Source organism: Branchiostoma lanceolatum, chromosome 15 (genome assembly GCF_035083965.1).
Source record: "Branchiostoma lanceolatum isolate klBraLanc5 chromosome 15, klBraLanc5.hap2, whole genome shotgun sequence".
NCBI lineage: Eukaryota > Metazoa > Chordata > Leptocardii > Amphioxiformes > Branchiostomatidae > Branchiostoma > Branchiostoma lanceolatum.
Window position 1 is genome coordinate 5,376,411 of NC_089736.1, and position 24,036 is coordinate 5,400,446.

Sequence of the window (24,036 nt, forward strand, 5' to 3'; positions counted from 1 at the left end):
AAGGACGTTTACATTTTCTTAGCCTTCCGCCAGTAAGAGGATTTTCGAAACTTTTCACCTCGTTGCTCTGTGTAGCTTGAAGTAGAATTGACATGAGATTTATAATATTCATTTCTCTCTCCTGTAGGACTGTCACAAACGGCGCTGTACGGACAACCGTTTTGGTGCGGCCGACATGCTACTATGACGTCATGCCATGGCTCCTGAGAAAACAATATCGTCAGATGAGACAGAATGATACACCCAGAACATGACATCCTGCCACTGTACCTCACTGCAGACTAAAGGTCGAATATTGCTTGATAGGAACCCATTGAAAAAACAATTTGTCTTCCTTTAACCAGTGTCGTTTGCCCCTTTCCCCATAAAACTCTTATGGCAGAAGTATTTCCATCTGTAACTTTACTTTGATTTCTTTTTATCGAAGAATTAGCAATGTATCCCTAAAACTCAGTGGAACATAGCCAAAACATAGAAATGATTTACCGTGACAGTGTTGTATAACAGGTATGAAATTTAAATGTCATTGTACTTGTACTCTCTATGTACGTGTGAGTGTGTGTGTCACTGTGTGTGTGTGTATGTGTATGTATGTGTGTGTGTGTGTGTGTTTGTCGCGATGCGTTCGCGATGCGCGTGTGTCGCTGTGTGTGCAAGTGTGCCTGTTTTTTGTGTGCGTCTGTGTTTGTGTGTGGCTGTGTGTGTATATATTTGTGTTTGCGCATATCTGTCTGTGTGTCTGTGCGAGCACTCGCCCTTCCAAGATTCACCTGCACCCCCCTCCCATATGTTTGGAATGCCCCTATAGGCGATTGAGCTAACTCAAAACTGACACACCAACGCGACACGCTGTATACATTTCTCCTAGCGCTACATACTTGGCACTGACCTTGGGTCTTAGGCGACCTAGCGCCCCGTGGCGGCGTTTCTTAAGAAGACGCCTTCTTCAGAAGTCTCTTCAAGACTGGAGTTCACAGCAACACAAAGTAAGACGAGATGTGAGAGTTCCGCCTGGGGTAAGTCGTTCAAAATGAAGACAGCTGAAGCCTTCTCTTGGCATGAGTTCGGTTGAAACAATATACGAGATCACAGACGATCTAAAGATGGCCAAGTGGGAAAAAAGTTGTTTCACATGTGTCTTTGTGATAATTGATTCTGTCAGTTTGTTTAACAGTCTTTCCGTACCACTGTACATGTGGAATTCAGTTCAGGCCACACTCACTGACTTCTATTATTTGAACAACATCCGGATCCGCGCGCATCAATTTTCGTCCAAATTTCCAAAACAAAGTGTCCCATATGTGTCTCTGTGATAATTGACTCTGTCAATTTGTGGCAAAATCATCAGTCTTTCCGGACTACTGTATATTTGGAGTTTCCGGACTACTGTACATATTTGGATTTCACTAGTTTAGACCACACTGACTTCATTATTTGAATAACATCCGCGCGCACATTAATTTTTGTCCGTTTCCAAAACAAATTGTCCCATTTTGGTGCGGCCGCCATGTTACTATAACGTCATACCATGGCTCCTGTGATAGTTGATTTTGTCATTTTTTTGCGAAATTATCAGTCTTTCAGTACTACTGTACATTTGGGGTTTCAGTTTAGTTTCACTGACTTCATTATTTCAATAACATCCGTACGCGCATTAATTTTTGTCCGTTTCCAAAACAAATTGTCTCACATGTGTCCCTGTGATAATTGATCATGTCAGTTTGTGACGAAATCATCCGTCTTTCCGGAACCGTACATTCGGTTTTCAGTTTAGACCACACTGACTTGCGATGACATCCGCGCGCGCATCAATTTTCGTCCGTTTCCAAAACAAATTGGCTCACATGTGACCATATCGTAAGTCGTACAAAGAAGCTGAAAATGAGCAAATACATGCCATGTCAATGATGTCATAAAGTGCCCCCCAAAATGTCGGAAAACGGATACAAATGAGCTAACTAAGAAGAAAGAATGTAAAAGAACAAAAATTCAGAATTCATTGTTTGGTGTTCCATGTTGTGTTTATTCATTTGTTCCACCCTCCTATGCCCTGACCACGTATATTTCGCAATAAAATTAAAGGCAATTTTTTGGCACAACTTTTGAAAGACAGAATGGATTGTGCGGACGCGCGCGTGATCGCGTTAATTCGGCTGACCAATCACCGGGCAGTAATATGTTCCAGACAGTCACTGTGTCGGAAAACACAACAAATTCTACTGTGCACATATTCTACCTTGGAGTTCAAATGCACATGCATTAAATATGTAATGGTTTTCTTGGTTTAGGAACCGCCTATTGACACCCATGTATGGAAATGGGGGACGCACTTTGCCCGGGGCCAAATACCTGAAGATATAGTTGTCGGGAAGCGACCCTATTGTGTGGATTATTTTCACAATGGTCAACTGGTCAAACTAGTTTGGACTGCACCACTGCCATTTTTGTCGTCATATTTTTGACAGAAAATAGTGTTTTCTTTGTAGAACTGTGTTCGACGTACTACACCAAATTTATGGATCATATATCCAACAGTATGATAGGCAGCTAATGATAATAGACGTACGAACATCCGTCGCTTGTCTTTGTGATAGCTTTGATGTGCTAGGTCGTCCCTCCCCACCCCATTTTCTTTTCGGTTCATTCCACTTATTTGCTATCCCTATACAGACCCGAATTCACAAACTAAGTCCCGAGTCGACTACAAGGTTTGGCGATTTTTTGCTGTTTTTCATGGATCAAAAAAATCATATCCTTGTCTCTGTTGTTATATACTGTATAAATTCTATAAAATGCATGTAGATTGTTACATAGCACACAGTATTGTTCCAATTCTATGAATATCAAGACTGTAAACAAAACAGTTTGGTTCGCCTGTGTTGTTTCTGATTGTAAGTTTGTACTAAATCATGTTGTGAAACAGCTACGGTATTTTGATTCAGAAATACGACAATACAACTCAAGATCTTATCGAAATATTTTCTTCTTTTTCCCCTTCAGGTTGCCGCATATAGAAGCCATGTCCAAAAAGCTGTACCCTGCGATACCATTCTTTGTTCTTGTTTTGGGGTCCAGTCTTTATTTTTTACCGGTAAGTGAGCTGTTGTTGTCGGAAAATAATTTACTTATTGTACGTCTAAGATAATAACAGAATTGACATATTTTGTGCGTTAGCAATATGTGCACCGGGGCTTAAGTCAAATCTGAATGAACCTTTTATACGTTATTGCCAATGGCAAACCCCGCATTAGTATCGTAGATATAGAAACTTAATCTTCGTCGCTTGTATTACATGTATGCCTTGTGCTTTACTTTATGTTTGTGCATCGTCATTAATTAGTCAACTTGCAATCAGTCTACGGGCATGAATTTGCAGTAAACCAATAACATGATAATCATCAAAGCTCGTTTACCTACGTATTATAATAGGGCTCTGCAAGCAAAAGTTGTTGGTGTTTTAGGACCATGCATTTGATTTGTCACCCATGCTATCTGTATGTCATATATTTCAGATTATTGGTAGAGTACGCACATCCTCACAACAAATACTGTCGTTTGATATCAGGGAATGGTAAGTAATATTAACGGGCAAATTTAGGTCAAAGGTTTCTCGAAACATCACTATGGGTCGTCCTTTGTATGTTATACAAGCCGATTCACGGATCTAACTGCGCATGCGGGGGTCGAAATTGAAGGCCCATGAGACAAACAAAACACGTATGGACATTGTTCTTCAAACTCGCCGACGGAGGTTATATATGTACGTATCTGGACATGTTTAAAGAATGGTCAAGACCTGTTTACAAGTCAGGGACATTCACCTTTGACCTGCGCATGTGCAGTTGGGTCCGTGAAAGGGCTTATTGTTTCGTCCGTACCACCGACTCATGACAGTCTCTGTTCAAAAAGCCTTTTTTCCGTAATAACAACAGGACAAAAATTCGTCATTCCTTTTTCGTGCAACAACGAGCAAAATTGATTTTCTTACCTGTGTTGGGCTAAGGATAGAACCTCCTTGAGTCCTTGGTTGCACAAAGGAATGAACTTTGAACAATCTGCAGACCTAAACAATACAACAAGAGAAGTAAAGCAAAATATTGGTATGTTTTTCAGGGGTAAAGATGGGACGATACCAGAAAACAAAGAGGCGACAAAAGCATTACCAACTGTGTGCAGTCCACGAAGAAAGTGGGTCTTCATCAAAACCCACAAAACCGGGAGTTGCACTGCTGGGGTCATAACTCGAAGATACGCCATCTATCACAACCTGACGGTACTGTACCCAGCCGTGGCCAGCGGGCCGAACATGCTCGCTTGGCCATTTCAACCCGCAGAAGAAGATTACGTCCACACCCCAGACGAACAGTATGACGTAATTTTGAACCACATGCGGTTCAATAAAACATGGCTACGGTCCAAGCTCCCAGCCGACACCGCTTACTTCTGTAAGTCTTAGCGCTGATTTTAACTCCGTCTATGGACTCTATGATGTTTTGGTGTGTTTTGGTTTGCTTGTTTGTTTGTTTTAGTTGGTGTGTGTTGGTAGTTATTTGAATACACTGTCGGTAGTGACAGGTAGTGAGTGGGATGATGACCGCAAAAGTCAGCCTCGCCTAAGTGGTCGGAAATATAGGTCAGAGGTGGAAGAACTAGTCAGACTTGACAATCCAGGTCATGGGGTCAATGGAAGGGGCTACTATTAGTTACGGGGAGGTATTGTTTTTAATCTGTCTGTTTGTGCTTTCGCAGTTATACATTTTCCATATGCTAGTTCGTATGTTACAAATGCATATGTGATTTTATATAATCTATTCATTGAATATTGCCAGAATGGTTTGGAGGCCATCTATAAAAGAAGTCGAACCCCAAAAGATTAGATTGTCTTCCCGGATGATAGCTGCTCCTAGAATATTCACTTGTTCCACTTTCCCCCATTTTGAACTTGCACTGTCTGTATCATTTTTTTCTATACATTGTTTCATCTTTTAATTAGCCCTCGGGCAGGAACCTACAACTAAAATTCCTTTTTGACGTCCTTCCCTTTTTCCTACCAACAGCCATCATCAGAGAGCCAAGCGGACATTTGAAGACCGCCATGAATTACTACAATCTTCCGAAGCTAATGAAAATCAAGTCTAAGAACCCTGTCCAGACGTTTCTACAGGACCCGTGGAAGTACAAGCACCTGTCTGAGGCTCACTTTGACTTCTGTGACATGACCTGGGACGGCACCAGAAACCACCAAGCGTTTGATCTAGGCTATCCTACAAAAGCGGCCGACGACATGGTAAGTCTGCAAGTCAACCTCCATATGTGGTATGTTTGTAGTCATGTGACTATCAAGTCACGTCATTTATCGTCCGCCATCTTGGTAGAGACCACCAAGCGTTTGATCTAGGCTATTCTAATAAAGCAGTCGACGACATGGTAAGTCTGCAAGTCAAACTCCATATATGGTGTGTTTGTAGTCATGTGACTATGACGTCATTTATCGTCCGCCATCTTTGTATGTCAAATCGAATGTTTGTATGTTCTTGACATTTCATTTCATTTCACACCACAGTGGCATCGCTACTTGTTGCCTCTGCAGATTTTAAAAACAATTATTGCGCGTTCACAATCAAGTTGTGACGTCACATTCAAATCAGCAATAGCATTAAGGATTGAAAAGGCCCCAGTGACTATCAGTCTCATACTTTTTGTCGACGCCTCAGGGGTGAGCCAAATGGTTTTTACTATTGTTTTGTGCTTGTCAAAGAAACTACACTCCAAAGACTCCATAGAAACTTGTCATCTGATAATTCAAAATTACTTCTTTTAAAATTCAGGAGCAAGCTCGCAGATACATCAGTGAACTAGAGGCCGACTTCACGACGATGTTACTGCTGGAACACCTGGACGAGTCTCTGGTTCTCCTCAGACGGCTGATGTGCTGGGAGGTGCGAGACGTTCTGTACGACACAACACCGAAGAACAGCCGAAGTTATGCCTATAAGAAGTACATCCCCACCGCCGAGGAACTCGCTAACCTCCGCCGGTGGAAGGCCGTGGATTACTTACTGTACGACACGTTCAACGCCTCCTTGTGGAGAAAGATTGCAGAGCAGGTAAGATAGTTTTGCAACGATGGCTTTAGATTTGACGTTGAAGCCTAAATTTGTAGTCAACTCAGATGAATTATGTTGCCAGTGTTCATTACCTCCTTTAAAATGGAGGTATAGTGTTTTTTACGCTGGTTGTGTGTGTGTGTGTGTCCAGATTGCGATGACATTTGTTGTGTGGGTAGGTGTTGTTGACCGAATGGTCAAGCTCGATTGTGGGCCTCCTGCTCCTCGACCTTGGTACTGCAGCAGATCCCCTGTTGTATCTTTAGCCATGGACATGTTGTGGCCTTGTTATCGACATTATAAATGGAGGTATAGTTTTTGGAGCGCGCGCGCGCGCGCGCGCGTGTGTGTGTGTTTGCGCGTGTGTGTGTGTGTGTGTGTGTGTGTGTTCCCGGATTTTGTAGTTAGCATAACCTCTGGATGGATTAAAATGGTATTTGGTATGTGGGTACGGAGGTCTAGGTCCATTTTTTTAGTAAAGATGTGATTTGACATGTATCTAGCCTCTACCAGGCTCCACATGTCGCTGGAAAGATAGCAGAAATTTGCCAAATAGACAGATAACATGCCAGAGGAGTTAGCTGGCCAGGGAGTACAGTTTGCGACCTAGGTTTCTACTATCTGTCTAACGACCTGTGGAGCCTGGTAGAGGCTAACATGTATCCTCCTCATGATCACAGGGTCCGGATTTCTACGACGAGCTTCGTTACTTCCAAGAAGTGAATAAACGCGTCAGCACGTACTGTAATGAACGTCAGAAAGACACCCCCGAACTCACAATGGCATCGTCTAAATGGAACTCAGAATTTCAAGTAGACGCTTATGTTTGCAAGCTCCTCAAAGCAGAAGTGAGTATCAGATTTCTGAAAAGAATTTATTTGGGTTTGACTTTGTTCTGGGAAAAAAGTACATTGTGAATAGCTTTCACAGGCTGTTGTATTGGAAATAAAAGTTATCTACCATGCACTCAAAAATCACAACCGTAGTACTTCCAGAACTTAAACTCAAAAACTTTGAAGCCCACTGCTGTACCGTAAATGGCCGCTAGGAGGTCCATCATTAAACTTTACGCAGTCCATAGGACAAGCTGTGGTCGGCTGTTCATTGTGCTTGTCGAAAAGAGCAAGGGAAATTTTCCCGGTAAATAGCGCAATGTCTTCTCTGCCAAGACCAGTGGAAGATTAGCGCTTCAGTGAGCTAAACTGGTTCGATATCACTTCCACTTTTTTTCCCCAGTATACCGCCATAAGATGATATGCCCTACGAATTATATCATTGCTGATTTTATTCTTCTTCCATACAGGTATCACCGCTTATGAAGTACATACGGAAAGACACTCCTAACGGAAGAAAAGGGTATGACATCCTACCACCAAGGACAAATATGGCCGCCATTATTAGGGGAGAGCCAACCTTCAAGTACAGCATTGAACAGAAAACGTATCATAAGTCCAAAGCCTATCTCAAGCGAAAAAAACGCGCAGGCATCTAATTCTGATTGTTTGATTTTCGTATCTTACAGACTTTCAACCTAGAACTATGGAAAAGAGACCTTCATGACACACTTGATCGTCGAAAGCGGCGAAAATCAGTCGAACCATTTCTAGAAAATAGTCCTGACTTGAAAACAAAGTCCATCCTTGGCTTCGTGTTGTGAAAAATGCCGCGAGCGTCAAACCACTGCACATGATTAAAGAACCCAACACACTTATCGAGGAGAGTAGTGGTCGACTTCTCCGGGGGTCAGGCTCATACCTTCTCGATGACTAAGATTTCTTATAGTCCACCCAATTCTATTTTCACATAACAGTCCATACAATTAGCAAGAGCAATCATATGTTTTATTCTTAAGCTTCACCACGAAATATAGGGTAAATGAAACAATGGAATACATATAATAAACGCAACATTATAAGATGCCCAGCAACGAACTTGAAAGTTTATCTCTCCTAGTTGTTTCAAAAACTAAGTTGTTTCAGTCTCTTTCCTATTTGTCATGTGCTGTTTTGGTTCAGTTTTGTTTTGTTTTTTTGTTTAATGTATATTGAAATTCTCCACACACATGTGGATGGGGTGAGGGAACAGGTGGTATTTTCTAGCTCTTAGACAAGAATCATACATGTATCATTAAAGATAATTGAACATTTTGCACTATAACGTTACATCATGAAGCAACATAAATAACCTTAATCAAGAATAATTAAATATATTGCACCATACATTATTACACGACAACATAATCAAACGATTATTGAACATATTGCACTATTTTTTGCAAGCTACCGTGGTCTTAATGCAAGAGACGTAGCATATCTACAGCCAGGTGTCCATGTACAGAGATTATCAGTTGCAAAGTGATCACTCAACCTGTTTGATAGTGACTTGACAAGGCGCCGTTTAAACTAAACAAATGGCCGTAAAATATACTATTAAGCTCGCACATGAAGCTTCACTAAAATTCACAGCCCAATGTGCCAGACTGATATGTCGAGTTTGTTCCATATTTGACTACAAGGCGAGGAATGTATAGGACATCACAAATCTTGTAGTTTTACAACGATTGAAAGTACATGTACTGGAGAGTATATTGAATGTCCAGTATGTACCCCCCCCCCCCTAAATTGAAAACGTTCATGTTACTGATGTCTACATTTTCAGCATATTTGCATCATTAGTTCATATTTCTGAACTGCAAAAACAATCTGCATAAGGTCCACTGATTTCCTAGATTCTTTACAATTTACACAACATAGACCTTGTTATGTACATGTGTATATGGTATCTGGTCTACAGTCGTTTCACTACATGGCAGAAGTCGATTCGCTACATGATAGAGGTCGTTTCGCTACATGGTAGAGGTCGTTTCGCTACATGAAAGAGGTCATTCGCTACATGGCAGAAGTCGATTCGCTACATGATAGAGGTCGTTTCGCTACATGGTAGAATTCGTTTCGCTACATGATAAAAGTTGTTTCGCTACATAGCAACGTCGTTTCGCTGCAGTTAAATGTTATTTTTCTAACTATTCTGATGGCATAAGCTAGATTTTACTTATGCATTAACACGTAGACAACTAATGTAGACAGCATGATATTGTCCACTTTCTATCACCTATGGTGGGCTAAAAGGTTAGGTACACGCAAGGCTAGTTAATTCTAATGGACACTATCATTGTTTACCTTACTCTGCCTGAGCCTTATACTTGACAGTAGGTAGACCTTGAACAATACGAAGAACGTTATCGGCCACTCTCATGATTGTCCACTCTTTCCTGTCTTCCTTTGATGCTCGTTCTCTGATATACTTTCCGAGTAGAAGCTCCTGTGTTAGAAACAAAAGCACAGCAACGTATTACGGCTCATTGAACTTTAATAGATCTAGAATACCTGAAACTACATTCGCTTTCATTTCAAGAATAACAGTCTGTTCTAGACTGACCAACAGTACTTGTAGTAGTAGCTTTAGTTGCAGAATTAGTATCAGTAGTAGTGGTAGTAGTCGCAGTAATAGTTAATCTCCAAGCAGATCTATAGGTTGCGAAGACCGTATCAAACTGGCAGAAGAAGTATGTTTTGCAACGATTGCTATACAAGCTCCTTCTTCCAGTTGGAAGCGTTCTTTGCAATCCATTGGGCCTGCTTGGAGGCTAGTAGTAGTAGTAGTAGTAGTAGTAGTAAAAACATTACACAGAAACGCCTGACCGTTAACAAATCTATCCAGTTGCTTGAGTAATCGTTATCTTTTCTAATTCTAATCTATTACATACTTGGGATTGTATACGGCTGCAGTACTTGGAATCCACCGCAAATTGTCGACTCCATTTGGACGCCTCTATGGTGAGAGAAGGAGGGTCACATCGCCTTCTCTGTTTACACGTCCGGCAGAACGTGCCGACACGCTTCTTCACTTCGCGAAAGTAGCGCAGCTCCTCGTAGAAATCTGGACCCTGTGTGACAAAAGTGTTCGGACATTGAACATCTTGTAATGCTACGGTCACAATTGGAAAAAGGGGCCCCGCCGGGTAGCTTACGGGGGGGTCAACCTGCAGCTACCGGGCTATTTTTGGGCACGGTCGGGCCCCGGAAATGTTTAACTTGGAGTCAAAATCAACGCGGGGCCCAGTACCAAAAAATCGTGAGAACACCAAGAGGGAGCAGATTTGGGCAAAGTCGTACTCTACTTAGATGTGATTAGAGGAGCAAACTGGAGCTAGAATGGGATACATCTCAGATCCGAAGCAAGAGCCGACCTTGGCTGGGGAGTGGTCGGGAGCAAAGTCGTGGGAAGCTCCTACATGGATAACAGTGGCTTTACCTGTGCTGTAATCTTTCTCCACAAGGATGCGTTGAACGTGTCGTACAGTAAGTAATCCACGGCCTTCCACCGGCGGAGATTGGTGAGTTCCTGGGCGGTGGGGATGTAAGATTTGTACGGGTAACTCCGATTGTTCTTTGACACGATGTCGTACAGAACGTCTCGCACCTCCCAGCACATCAGCCGTCTGAGGAGAACGATGGACTCGTCCAGGTGTTCCAGTAGCAAGACCAGCCTGAAGTCGGCTTCTAGTTCACTGATGTATCTATGAGCTCGTTCCTTGTAGAAATAGAAAACGATGGGATGTAAGTTTATTAGCAGTTGTGGAATCATAAGAACAAATGAGGGATATAAACACTGAATTCTCAATTCATTCCGTCAAAAAACTGTGAAAAATGAGTAATGACTTATCTAAAATAAAGTCCAACAGTCCACAACAACATTTTCTACACATGACAGGCACATGTACTGCAGTATTTTCCCTTAGAGGTGCGAAAGGTACGTTCCAAAGATGGCATACCTATATATTGCAATACATGATTATAAATAGTAAGCACTTATTGCAGCCTCGTTTTGGTAAACTACCCCGATCTGACCCGGGAAAATTCAAAATGGCCGCCGTAATTCTACAAATTGATCGGAAATGGTCGGGCAAGCTTTAAAGGGATTTGGAGCTTTTAAAAAAAAGCTACAATCTTGCGCCAAATAATCTGAATTTAAGCCATGCCCAGAGTCTAGATATTTAGATACCTTGTCCTCTGCTCCCTCTGTAGGGTACCCCAAATCGAATGACATGAAGTTCCTGGTGCCGTCCCAGGTCACGTTACAGAAGTCAAAGTAAGCCTCAGACAGGTGCTTGTACTTCCATGGGTCCTGCAGAAACGTCTGGACAGGGTTCTGAGACTCGATCTTCAGTAGCTTTGGAAGACTGTAATAATTGAAGGCCGACCTCAACTGACTGCTTGGCTCCCGTATGATAGCTGTAAGTATGATAAACTTGATTGGACAATGTATGGCACCTTCTGTTTGATAACAATATTCTATGAAGACTCGTGTAGTGTGGAATGACAATCTGCTTTTACAATCATTGATGGAATTTCTCACATTTATGCATTTTTGGCGACGCCTCAGGGGCGAGCCTAATAGTATACTTTACGCCCGATCTGCAAGAATTCCCAGAATTGTACAGGCATGTCTGGAATGTGTTCGTGCATAGTTGCAACATATGAGTATTCCCTGGGGAATTTGTTTTGAAGTGGCCTGTCCCTCTGTTGAATTGGAAGTAACAGGGTTGGCAAATAGTTTGATGGAATGTTTTGTCAAGGATTTTCAAAATGTATGTCTTTGATGTAATCGGGTAGTAATTACGGTTGTTTATTATAGCGTTTATTGTTATGATCTATACATGTTTATATAAAGATGTTTTGTATGTAACAAGGGCGAATAATATGTGGCACATATTTTGGGTTGATTAGATGCAATTAGAATGAATACGGATAGCTTGATGTTTTAAAAAACCTTTGTTGTTTGAATGAGTGACTCATTTGCAAGTAGTGTATATGTCATCAGTTTTGAGATAGTTGCAATGATCTACGTTTCGAAGAAAAAGGACAGCTACATTTGTATAGTATGGTTATATTCTTATTTTAAGAACATGATAAAAACATATCAATATGTTTTGAAGCAATGTTGAGTATTCCACGACCCGGCACAGATACGGACATGTCAATGTTTTACGAGATAGAATCGATATCTGTAATATGGATGGACTAGGGGACTCTTATATTGATCTGTACATCGTTCCAAAGGCAGATAAAATACAAAATAACAGATAACTGGGTGAAGCTTTACTACATCGTATTTGTTTCGGATTAACAAGTTAGTTGCCGTACTGGGTCGGCATTGCACTTTAGGGAGACTTTGAGTATTCACATGGAAACACTACAATTATATAGACGACAGATATCATTGGGTACAGAGTTAAGAGGTGCTCAATTTTTTTTGCTAGTAACGTACTTACGTCATTCGTAACAAAGTGCATTCATGATCATTTGATCAAACTGTAAGTTCTAAATATCATAATGTTATACAAGATAGAAACGTACGTGAACAGTAATACGAATACAATTGTGGCTCTTATATTGTCCTGTACATCGTTACAAAGTCAGATGGAATACAAAATATATAACACAAAGTTGGGTGAAACTTCACTATTTCTTTTGTATTACCAAGTTTGCTGTCTTAGTGGTTCGGCATTGTATTTCATGGCGGTTTTGGGTATACACAAGGATACAACATAATGATATATACAAAATATGTAATTTTGTACAGTGACAGTGTTAGAAGGTGCACAGTTTTGAGGCACAACCAGACACAGAACGTCTTGAGGAGACACTTGCATGGCTTGGTATGGAATGAAGGGGTGGGGGTGTTGATTTGTGGTGTTAGGCATGGTTAGGGGAACTTGCTATTTGAGGCACAGAAAATGGCTGTCGCTATTGATGTTTTACATGTAGATATGTTATCCTGTTTCTGACAAGAGAGAACATTATGTTACATTCCCTTTTCGCTGATAAGACTAAACTTAAGTGTTTGAAAAGCATCCATGTAATTTGTCCTCCTGGTACGTTGCCCGGTCTGGTTGCTCCAGCCTTTCTTCATCCTCCCAGCCGTATCATCTCATAACTCCTGAAAAAAAAAGCTGATGAATTACTCTCAACTTTGGTTGTAACGTTGGGTAACATAAATTCGTGGGGTACTTAAATTCGGGATTTTTCGAAAACGGGGTATTTAGGGATATGTGCTAGATGCAACATCAGTAATACCGCTAGAAATGCAAACTTGACAGACTAACGTATTCAGAACACTGTCTGAAAAGCTTCGATAAGCATGCATTAGAAGGCGACGAGGACAAAAACTCTCCGTCCCTTATTGGAACAGTCTGAGGGCTTCGTGGGAGAATCACACTGCATCGTTGTCGGCTGGTTTATAAGACAAATGTCACATCCGCTTCCTGCTAAACACAATCATTTACAAGACAACTTATTTTCTTACAATTGCTGACCTGCAATTGGACTCTAAGTGTGATCAATCATCAAAACCCCTCTTTGTTGCTACAACCTAAGGCACGTGTATTTTCCCGCCGCCATATCATTACCCAGAATCCTGTTGTCAAGCAGACGACAAAGGTTTGTGAGGAACACTTTTTTGTCTCAATGTTGCTTGTGATAGTGGACTGAGGACGATATTTTCCTCAAAGTTTGCTCCTAACACAACAAGGAATACATGGACATAGTAGTATTATCAATGCTACGGCATCCGGCTAACTTTCCATGAATAATGTACACGTTGCCATGACGGTGGATGTCGACTTTGACGTTCTATAGCTACCGACTCAACACACGGGTTGTTCCCGTAGGCCTGATGTATGCTGTACGGCCGTTTTTTCGTGTATTTTTTTACTTGGACACGTCTATATCCATAGCACTCTCCTCAAGCCAAGGATGGAACGAATAGCTGCTGTATAAAATGTAATTAGCGGTAAGATATTCAAGACGAATCTTCTCTCCCGAATTAATGTTCACCCCTGTCCGACAGCACCGTCATTGTGCGTGCGGCGGACGGTAGTTTCAAGTTGAAATATTATGGTGTCAACACGACTAGAGACAAAATCTACCATATATATGATTAGTGCAAAGATAGTACATGATACTGACAGAATAATAGAAAAAAAGGATGGTTTATTGTTCTGCTAGATTGATTTCAGTCAACCATTATCGGAAAAATCCCGAATTTATGTTACCCAACGTTACAGCAGTTTCATACATTACATGCAACTAACTATTGGTTGTCAGAACGTGTAAGGGATTAATATTCCTATGATATTCGGTGGAAAATAGAAGATGGCACATGTCTGTATGATACTCTCTACGGTTACGTTGTTCAACTCTACATTTGAAATCATTTCCGATCGAAAAGCTAGAGACGTCCTTTATACTGGACATGTAGAGAATTCATTTGTCTGCTAGAAGTTTCTCATTATACGTGGTCTTATCGACTAACACAAATACATAAACATAATATCTGCAACTTTGATTTAAAGTCAATGCACATTCATTCACTCACTCACTCACTTACTCACTCACTCACTCACTCACTCCCTCACTCACATTAATGGGTAACTTAACTGATGGGAACATCTGTAACTCAGGGATATTTGTGTCAGCTGAACTTAACAGTATATTTATGAATTTGTAACTTTGCAAGAAATATTGCAATGTCGAAAAGATTACGGTGCTTATCATCTCTCTCAACACCAACTTAGAAGTTTGTACAAATTAAACGACAGGCCACAAAACCATTTCTGGGTAAGTTAAATCTAACACGGTAAAATCTGAACGAACTCATGATCAGGCATATGGCTGGCCAGGGGTGCTACATTTCCAAATCAGTTTTCCATCAGGCAGTGTGCATGACATATAGAGGACATGTCGTTTGTAAACACTGTGTTCGACAATAGAATAAATGAATTACTCCACGAAATATCGGGGTGATCAAACATAGAAACGGCAGAGTCTATGTGTACAGAAACATATGCGCCGTACAACAGGTTCAGACCTAAAACTTTACTGACCTTCAGACCGCTATCTGAACTCCGTCAGAGGAAAGGCGTGGTGTCGTTTCAACTTCCTGGCCTTTTCCTCGGCTCCGGATGGGCGGAGGTCCATTGGGCCGGAGGTGCCAGCTTTGTGGTCTATTCTTCGCTTTCTTGAGTACCGAAGCTGCTAAGTCTTCCCCTTTCTGTTCTTGGTTGAAGGTAGCCCATGAAATGACGAGGAATTTGGAACAATGGATCAAACTTCTTTACACAAATTTGCAACCCTAACTGCGCCTTCGAATGAAACCCTCCATGGCCAAAGTCCCCCGGCAAATGTTCTCCCTATAGCCGGCGCGGTTAGTCTGGTAGAGACTATCCTAAAAGCGTGCTTGATTGTTCGACTGTCGTTATCCCTTTGTGTCCTGTCGCATACTGGTTCCGCCTTGCCGTGGTCGGTTAGTTACGCGTTGCTGTCGGTTACGCCTTGCTGTTGGCGATTGGTTGCGCCCTGTTGTCGTTCACGCCCTGCCGTCGGTGATTGGTTACCCCCATCTCTCGGTTACGCCCAGCTGTCGGCGGTTGGTTGCGCCCTGCTGTGGGCGGTCTAGAATTAGCATGTCCAGCCCTGAGATCCGCAGGGACAACGTTCCCATCAGCTGGATGCCAGATGTCAACACAAAGAACGACACCTTTAGCCATGTTAGCCGGGCAGAGAAACACATGTTCCGCCTTTTAACTTAGGGTCTAACTGTCTGTAGTAACTTTTCCTTGGGGGTATGTTGACATGTCCTGGAGCCGAGAAATTTACTGGTCTGTGCAGGTACAGTACTTGAATCGGTCTGGCATCCAGGCTATGTAGGATCAAGTTGGTAGGATTGCTTCTTTTTTTTCATATGTACCCCTAACCTGTTTTTGTTGTGTTTGCATGTGTCTGTCTGTGTTTCCACATACTAACTAGTACACATCAGTTTGGGCAGCATAACTCAAGACATGCAAGACGCTACGCATAAAACACGTTGAAATTATTATCTCCATGCCGAAAATGGGGATATACATTGTAGTCATTGGCCTGTCTGCCTATGTGTCTGTTTGTGTTTCCGATTTCTTTAATCAGCATAACTGAAGAATCTCTGGATGGATTATAATAATATCTGGCATGTAGGTAGGTGTTGGGATGACGTATGTCAAGATCAATTTTGGACCGCCTTGTATGTAACCCTGGTACTGCAGCAGAACTTTTTTTGTATCATTTGACTTGGGCGTGCCATGGTCTTGATATTTTGGTGGCAGTTAACGTGTATAATGTAAGAAGGTAGTGTTGTAGGTTTGGGCCCCTTAGCAGCTTGCACTGCAACTACGTTTTTGTCAAAATCTTCCAAGGAGAATACTAGGTAACTGAAGAAAGGAACGACGAATTTCCATGATATTTAGTATGCAGGCAGCTTAGCCAGAGATGTACATAATGAAGTAAAAATTATGCAATTAGGGACTGAATTTGCAAAATTAATGAGGGAAATCTATATTTGCAGTGTTTTCTATTATAGGATTCAAGTACATGTAGCAATTATAGTTTATGTCGCCGAAGTTAAAACAACGCCGAGTACTTCCACACTGTCCACAAAACTCCGGGGTACCATGTATACACAAGTATATACTAGCTTTGACTAAACTAAAGCTATGCATATGGATGTCTCAATTCCAGTTCAGCTTCTTCCAGCAACAACGGATTTTGATATTACCTTTATCATAATGCAGCTTTAAAGAAGCTTTGTCAAAATAACTTGCGTTGTAAACAGATTAATCATGAAGCCATTAAATCCGCGGTGGCAGGTAGCGTATCCCCGGAATCTAACCGGGACACATGAAATAGGAAAGCCCTGTGCTCTGGATACAAAACTTGGTTTCAGTACTAATCACAAAATGTAACAAGAGTCCGTAAGTCACAGTTACGTATGCCACATGTCTGAGATTCCTATCTACACAGTGCTACAAGAACATGAAATGCAATGGGTTATAAACTTTCCTTATTCATTATGCAAATTAGCGTCTGATTCGTATGATCTATATTTTATTGTCTAAATCATTGCTCAAGCGACATACACTGTACCAAACATCATGACGAGCAGACAAATATAGATCTATAGTGGGCTTGTGGCTCAGTGGACTTTGAACTAGTCATTTTGTGGAGGAAAAGCTCAAAAAGTCGAGTCAAGCCTCAAAAGTCAAGCCCCAGTTCATTAATATATAAATTGAAACATCCAAACCAATACCAAAAACTGGAAATATTGTCTTCGGTCATCCAGTGACCCGCGAACATCGGCCGAGCTCCGAAAAATCGCCCGAAGCCCGCGGAATCGCCAGGATGTCGGTCGTACTTCGGCCGAAAATCCACATTTGGACCTGGCCGACAAGTCTAATCTCCAAGCAGATCCACACCGGGCGCGAAAATCGTAGTATGCTAGCCAGAGAAGGTCCAGTCAGCCAGAGAGGGTCCAATAGCCCGGCAAGCAGATCCACACCGGGCGCGAAAATCGTAGTATGCTAGCCAGAGAAGGTCCAGTCAGCCAGAGAGGGTCCAATAGCCCGGTAGGGATCTGCCCCTAGACGGACCTGAACAAGGTTATTAACCGGCACGAGGAGGGGCAGCCTATTGAGAAAGGTGCCTCTACTCCTCCTCGTGCCTGCTTAACTCCAACATGAAAATTGGCTGGGATTATCGTTTTACAACCCCGAATCTGGGACGAACCCGGCCGGCCGCGCCATTTCACAGCGGGAGTTTCCCCTCAGATACAATAGTGCGGGAACACACCGCATCACAACGCATCAAAGCAAAGGTATCGACATACAGACTTTTCCGTTAGACAAATTTGCACCATTAGTTTCTAGCTTGATGTTAAACCATAATTGATTAAAATGTCGTTTTATTTATGTGAATGCTTGGTGTGTCTTTTTTTTAACCACAACTTGGAATCTGTTTTTGGCCATTCTTTCACGCTTGGATGCGGTGCAAAACCACGCCGAAACACCGCCATCTTTCAGTGTCTTTGTATCTTTTTCTCACGTCTATATTCAGTTCAGTAAAACCCGAGTCTTGTCGTTTGTCATGTCTTCAGTTATGGCAGAAGCCATGGCGTCGTCCGGTGGATCGAGAAGTCTCTACATAACGTCCTTACTTGGTCGCTGATTAGCGCTCGTAACGGTGAGACGATCGAAACAAGTTTTGTTTCACGGCAGACACAGCGGAATGTAATTTGGTAGCACAGGGATTTCCCCTTGCCCGTCGCAATCCCAACAAATACATCTTTACTCTCCAGACATGCTAGAATGGCATCTAGTTGAGTCTCCCTAATTTTAAACTCCCAGATAGCACGGAAATTACGGCGAACTCTTTCCGTCCACCAGCGCTTGCTTGCTTCCATTGTTATCTGGAATTCAAACCTGCCGGGTAACTGTGAGACGGCGCGCAGCTGACCCATGACGGGCGCTGGGCTTCGAACGCCGGCACAATTCGCACCTTCTTTCTAAGCGCAGTTTGACTGCGAGGAGATTAGGTAACAATTGCGTGTTAATAACCTTGTTCAGGTCCGTCTAGGGGCAGATCCCTACCGGGCTATTGGACCCTCTCTGGCTGACTGGACCTTCTCTGGCTAGCATACTACGATTTTCGCGCCCGGTGTGGATCTGCTTGCCGGGCTATTGGACCCTCTCTGGCTGACTGGACCTTCTCTGGCTAGCATACTACGATTTTCGCGCCCGGTGTGGATCTGCTTGGAGATTAGACAAGTCGGCCGAGCTAAATTGATGATTTGTGACGGGGGCTTAAGGAAAACAGCTGTTTCTCATTAAGGAACACACCAGACGTCTGCCTGAAGTTCTTTCTGCTGCCGCGCGATCCTTAACAATAAGGACAGATCCAAATGCCTAATAATATAGGGGTGCTTTGAAATATTACATTAACCATAAAAACAGCTACGGCAAAATGAAAAGACGTGCATCATCACGAGCATATCTGCAGACGACGTGCCAAATTACACGCCGATACAACTAAGGGAACTGTGAATTTTAGCTGCGAACATGTAAAACCAAGTAACTACAATACTCCTGCAGGAGGTATACCTCCTTTCACAGAGTAGAAATACATTGTACTTATGCCGTATGCCTATATATCTCCATGCGTATGTATATGTATTGTTGGGTGAGTCGGGGGGGGGGGGTAGCACAGTGTATAGTAGTAGATTCAATCATGTTAACTTTCGACAATTGCAGAACATCTTTATGACAAACAGAACATGGTAGTTTGTACAGTGGAGTCCGACCGTCGTCCTGGTCATTTTACGCGCATCTAGAAATTAGACAAATCAGGCAAGACAATTGCAGGACTTATGATGAACTTCGGATATGAGATAGACTCGTGTAAACCAGAATACAACTATTTGTCATCAACAAACATCGATTAAAACTCACCTTTCCACCGTCGCCATGGCAATGCTTTTTCATTGCCACTCTTGTTAAACATAATTTCATAGAAATTATTTTATGTGTACAGGACAGGATTGTTTTTCGGGTACCTGAAGTTTGAATATAAACAAACATTTCTTACAGATGTAGGCTGTGTTAGCTGGGAACTTGGACCGTAGCCATGGTTTGTTGTACACCACGTGGTTTAGCAGGACGTCATACTGTTCGTCTGGGGTGTGGACATAATCCTGCTCGGCAGGAGGGAAGGGCCAGCCGAGCAGATTCCCTCCCGTCGGTATCAGCACAGACAGGCTGTGACGGAGGGCGTATCTTTGGAAGATGTTCACTGCAGTGCAACTCCCGGTTTTGTGGGTTTTGATGAAGACGAACTGTCTTCGTGGATGACAAGTTTTGGACGACATTTCTGCTTCCTTTGTGTTGTTGTCTTTAAGGTCAGGTTGAGTCCTGAAAATAAAAGAAATCATAAGTTGTTTGTCTTATTATTACATGTGTACATCAAATTGATACGCCTTCACGTTTTCTACAGCAAACGTCATTGGTCATATTTCACATATATTAACATTTGTTAGATAACTCCAAGCGGGTATATTTTTGTGGCTTACACATTATTTAGGAGACACTGATTTGGTTTGTTTTCATTTAACATTGTGGTGTAGTGACCAGTGACCATTAAATAAAATACAAGAATTTTTCAATAATGATATTACAATATTAGCTTCTATACATACAAGATCAATTCAACAACCCCCTCCCATGCTGATCCACTTATTGTGGTTCCAGGTAAAACCATAGTCGGTTTGTGGGGACCTCAAGCAGATTCCATGGAAGACCATGGACTAATTCTAGCTTCTCCACTGCCCAGTATCTGTTGCTAAACCATATTCATCCCCAATAGCCATGCGGAGTTGTACTGAAAAAGAAACTGAATCCGTATGTACCGTTGCACGATGTTCTGCAAAGATGCTTCTTTAGATAACTGCCTTTCGTCTTGTGATGTCCGTGGTCCACTTGTTGGACCTATGCCACTTCGAAGAGTCTTATTATTCTGTAAAAAGGCAAAGAGTATTTAAACAAGAGCCGGTCGTACCCTGAGTAAGGCTGTAAGTAAGTGCTCCCACTGTGACCTTCCGAGAAGTTTGATGGGTGAATTGGCCCCCATAACTGTATAAACACATACAAAATACAGACTTCTACAAGTTGAAAACAAAGGCATGAGCAGATGGAACTAACCAAAAGTTTCAAATATTTGTCTCTACTGATTTTCAAGTAAACATTATTCAACCATGGAGAATGGCCCAGATAGTTGCAACAAAGGTACGTTATCAAGGCAATACTATCTGAAACTTTCCGTTTTTGGAAAAGCAATTTTGCGATCAAATTTCAACTTTCAAACCAGCTCTATCAGACTTGTATCAAAGTGTCTAATTTTATCTATGTTTGCAGCTTTCAAATGTCTTCCTCACAGCTGAATTAGATTTGTTATAGTTGTGTGGCTAGAAATGGGACTAGTAACGACTGGTATATATTTGTCAGTCTAAGAAACTAGTATAGACAGGGGCTATGTACATGGAGAACTGTACAGTCAAACTGCCAGCCATGTCTCGCATTACCAATAAGAGCATGGAAAGCCAGGCTTGTCAGTAGCTTAGATTCATGGTTAGGTGAATGATCTTTAGGTACAACAATGCTTCAATTCCTTATCTGTTGTCTCTACATTTCAAAAGTGTCTTGATGAGTAACCTGTGTTGGTCAGTTGTCCAAACCTCCACCGATGTGAACACCATGACAGTTCATTGCAGACTGACTCTGGTAGTTTACGCTAGCCGAATTGTTTGGTTGATTTTATAATACAGACATGGTCTTTAAGATAACTCACAGGTTTGAAGGCAGGATACACAGCTACCTGAAGCCAAAACAAGATGAGAAACATTCAATGTTCTGTGAATGTGCTAGTACAGTGGTTGTTGAACATCAGAATATGTTTTTTCATTCCCTCCTAGGAACTAATATGTAACGAGGGGATGCTTTAATTACTTGCAAGTATGATTTACTAACCTGGGTATGATAATAGACAGCGGTTCCGTAGATGGCGATGGCTAGCATCAGAATGAAGAGTGCTTTAGTGCTCATCATCGCTCCTTGTGATCTTGTGATTAGGATGAAATCGAAGAAAAAGTTAGACCACTGGAAATGTCACAGTGAAATATGTCTTTCCTGCTATCTTTAAAAAAATTAAAGGTTAGAGAAGTTGCCCTATTTACTTTTAGTAGTACCGAGATATTTCTTAATTCTATAAGAAGTCAGGCAAAATTGAAGTAGCATTCCTTCTGCTCCTTTGTTTGTACATGGATTTCAATGAATATCAGTGTACAACAACTTCATTGCTAATAAAATCATGACTACAAGGACACCTAGAAATGCCATTTGCATACTCCTTACACATTAGAACCTATTTTATGTGGAGCAAGTGTCTTCATACGGTACGTCTGTTTACAAGGTGTGGTGGGGTGGGCATCATCAATAACAACAAATTTAAACACCTACACTACCCATGGTTATTCATCCATTAATACAAGCTAGGGAAATACAGAACGATCTGCTCGTTGAAGGGATCCAAGGATGGCAGTACACGGAAACTACTACGGCATTGATCGTTCAAAGCTGATCACAACAGTCTCGATCAATGCAACAATTCCATTGACAGGAAATGCTTTGTTGTTCTGTTACACGGCCATTTCACATGATTAACGAAGATCAAGTTGATCAACTTTAACTTAACGATCTTTCGTAGAACAAAAAAAAGCCTATTTTTATGTGTTGGAAAGTGTGGATCTTATGTGTGTGTTTTTGGCCCCAGGTTGTTGCGGCATTTTTGGGTCTTGATTCGCGCACCCCCAACAGCCGTAAGACAATAAATCACATGGTAATTACAGGGTCAACCTACAACAAGTCAAGGCGCTGTTCCGCTGATTTATGTCGTCTGCCATTACATTCGACCTTCGGGATTTTTGTCAACACCGAGGACACAAAGCTACTCTTACACGAAAACTTCAAGAAATTGACACTCGAAAACAGACTTACTGCTATCTCTACAACTCTTACCTACAACTTAAAGCTGTTCCGTCCAAGAAAAGGCAGACTTATGACGAAGATTTCGATAAGGCGTTGGAAACAACACACTACCTTGATCAGATTTATCGTAAGATTCCCCTTGTACAATCTTGGTACTTGTCATAAGTATACCAGCCCCTTCTACTTGAAGGTAGTGACAGAAACATACCTTAGATAGTAACGATACTATCGGCTCTGTATTAAGACCTTCGGAAGACTGTACGAACAGCGATGGCGACGTCAGCTGATCCAACTGGTCCTTCATGACATCAGTCACTCGCAGCCCTCGGGTTATTGGCTGATCATGATGGATGGGATTTGATACTGCGGCTTTGCTTTGTTGTCGCACCTGCATAGCAGAACTCGTCCTGAACTTTTGAACTTTTGGCTAGCTGGATACGTCCAGTACTAGTACGTACAGTACATGTAGCTAGTACCTAGCTGGATTACAGCGAAATACAGAAAGAAAACACCACCATGTAACTTCACACGAAACGTTGGTTTCTGCATTTGACACTTAAAGCAACCATTATCAGGTTAAACAGGCATTTGTCTCTATTGTTTAGGCACAAGAGCCATACTAACCTGTCAGACATAACTAGAATTGATCGTTGTTTGTATGGGGAATCCGGGTAGTGAGCCCTGCGCATGCGTACTGGATTGAAGGTGATCTCAGCTTTTACATGCACGAGGTCCTACCGTATTTGATTACGAGTTCGATACGATTTTATAATTATATTGTCGTGATATATGTAAAAAAGATGAAGGACTTACGATAGGAATAGTGGATAGTGCTAGATCCATCCACTAAAACTATAACGTTACTGGTGCAGTTCATTACTGAAAGCAATCATTACCATGTATTTATCAGATCTGATTATTCATTCCATTTATTCAGTACTGAAAAATATTGTAGCATTAAAAACGGGATAAACGAAGTAGTTGGTATAGTGGTATTGTGATGTTGTTCTTTTTTTTACCATAGAAACGTTTATATATCCAAGGAGTTTATAACCTCCTTGGATATCCAAGTAATGTCTAGAGTGAAAAAATAGATTAACACCCCCGCTGCCCCTTTTTTCCCCGAAAGGAGTTTTCTTATCTTGTATTTCCTTATGCTGAAAAACAATAGCGGGGGTGTTAAAGATTTCTAAATTCTGGTAAAACATGAGACAAAGTTTATGCCTATCCCATGTACAAATAGTTAGCACGCCTTTCCAAGACAATACATTTCTTAACATGGATAAATAGCCAATTCTCATGTTCGTCCGTTTTCAAAAAAAGGTTGCGACCATACTGTAAATTGTACAAAGCAAAACATGCCGAAAATTGCAATAAAAGTTACACCACAAAAGGGATACTAATGACTTGCAATGCCCCTGGCCTTTTCCTATCGTAAAACGCACCGATTGTGACCACTTAGATTTC

General features: G+C 41.7%; 2 protein-coding genes and 1 long non-coding RNA gene across 5 annotated transcripts; 1 reads left to right on the plus strand and 2 right to left on the minus strand.

Moving 5' to 3' along the window:
• The first annotated feature begins 127 nt into the window (after positions 1 to 127).
• Positions 128 to 9,361, plus strand: LOC136420365 (galactosylceramide sulfotransferase-like). 2 transcript variants are annotated; one of them, XM_066407230.1, is made up of 8 exons: positions 128 to 287; positions 3,001 to 3,091; positions 3,513 to 3,571; positions 4,114 to 4,445; positions 5,058 to 5,287; positions 5,829 to 6,107; positions 6,788 to 6,955; positions 7,411 to 9,361. In XM_066407230.1, exons 2-8 carry the CDS (start codon positions 3,020 to 3,022, stop codon positions 7,597 to 7,599), a joined length of 1,329 nt encoding a protein of 442 aa, XP_066263327.1. In that variant the 5' UTR covers positions 128 to 287; positions 3,001 to 3,019; the 3' UTR covers positions 7,600 to 9,361. The 2 variants fall into 2 exon arrangements, with proteins under 2 accessions (XP_066263327.1, XP_066263326.1); XM_066407229.1 differs by lacking the exon at positions 128 to 287 and adding an exon at positions 2,208 to 2,708.
• On the minus strand, positions 9,288 to 23,033 carry LOC136420366 (galactosylceramide sulfotransferase-like). 2 transcript variants are annotated; one of them, XM_066407231.1, is made up of 9 exons: positions 22,778 to 23,033; positions 21,553 to 21,643; positions 21,374 to 21,400; positions 20,436 to 20,542; positions 19,619 to 19,941; positions 11,172 to 11,401; positions 10,422 to 10,700; positions 9,874 to 10,053; positions 9,288 to 9,428 (listed from the first exon to the last, which is right to left on the minus strand). In XM_066407231.1, the coding sequence occupies exons 2-9, from the start codon at positions 21,628 to 21,630 to the stop codon at positions 9,288 to 9,290; spliced, it is 1,365 nt and encodes a 454-aa protein (XP_066263328.1). In that variant the 5' UTR covers positions 21,631 to 21,643; positions 22,778 to 23,033. The 2 variants fall into 2 exon arrangements, with proteins under 2 accessions (XP_066263328.1, XP_066263329.1); XM_066407232.1 differs by lacking the exon at positions 21,374 to 21,400 and having other exon boundaries at positions 22,778 to 23,032.
• On the minus strand, positions 11,534 to 17,426 carry LOC136420565 (uncharacterized). Its single transcript, XR_010753258.1, has 2 exons — positions 15,055 to 17,426; positions 11,534 to 13,109 (listed from the first exon to the last, which is right to left on the minus strand). It is a non-coding gene; the product is annotated as an uncharacterized lncRNA (long non-coding RNA).
• Positions 23,034 to 24,036: the final 1,003 nt, after the last annotated feature.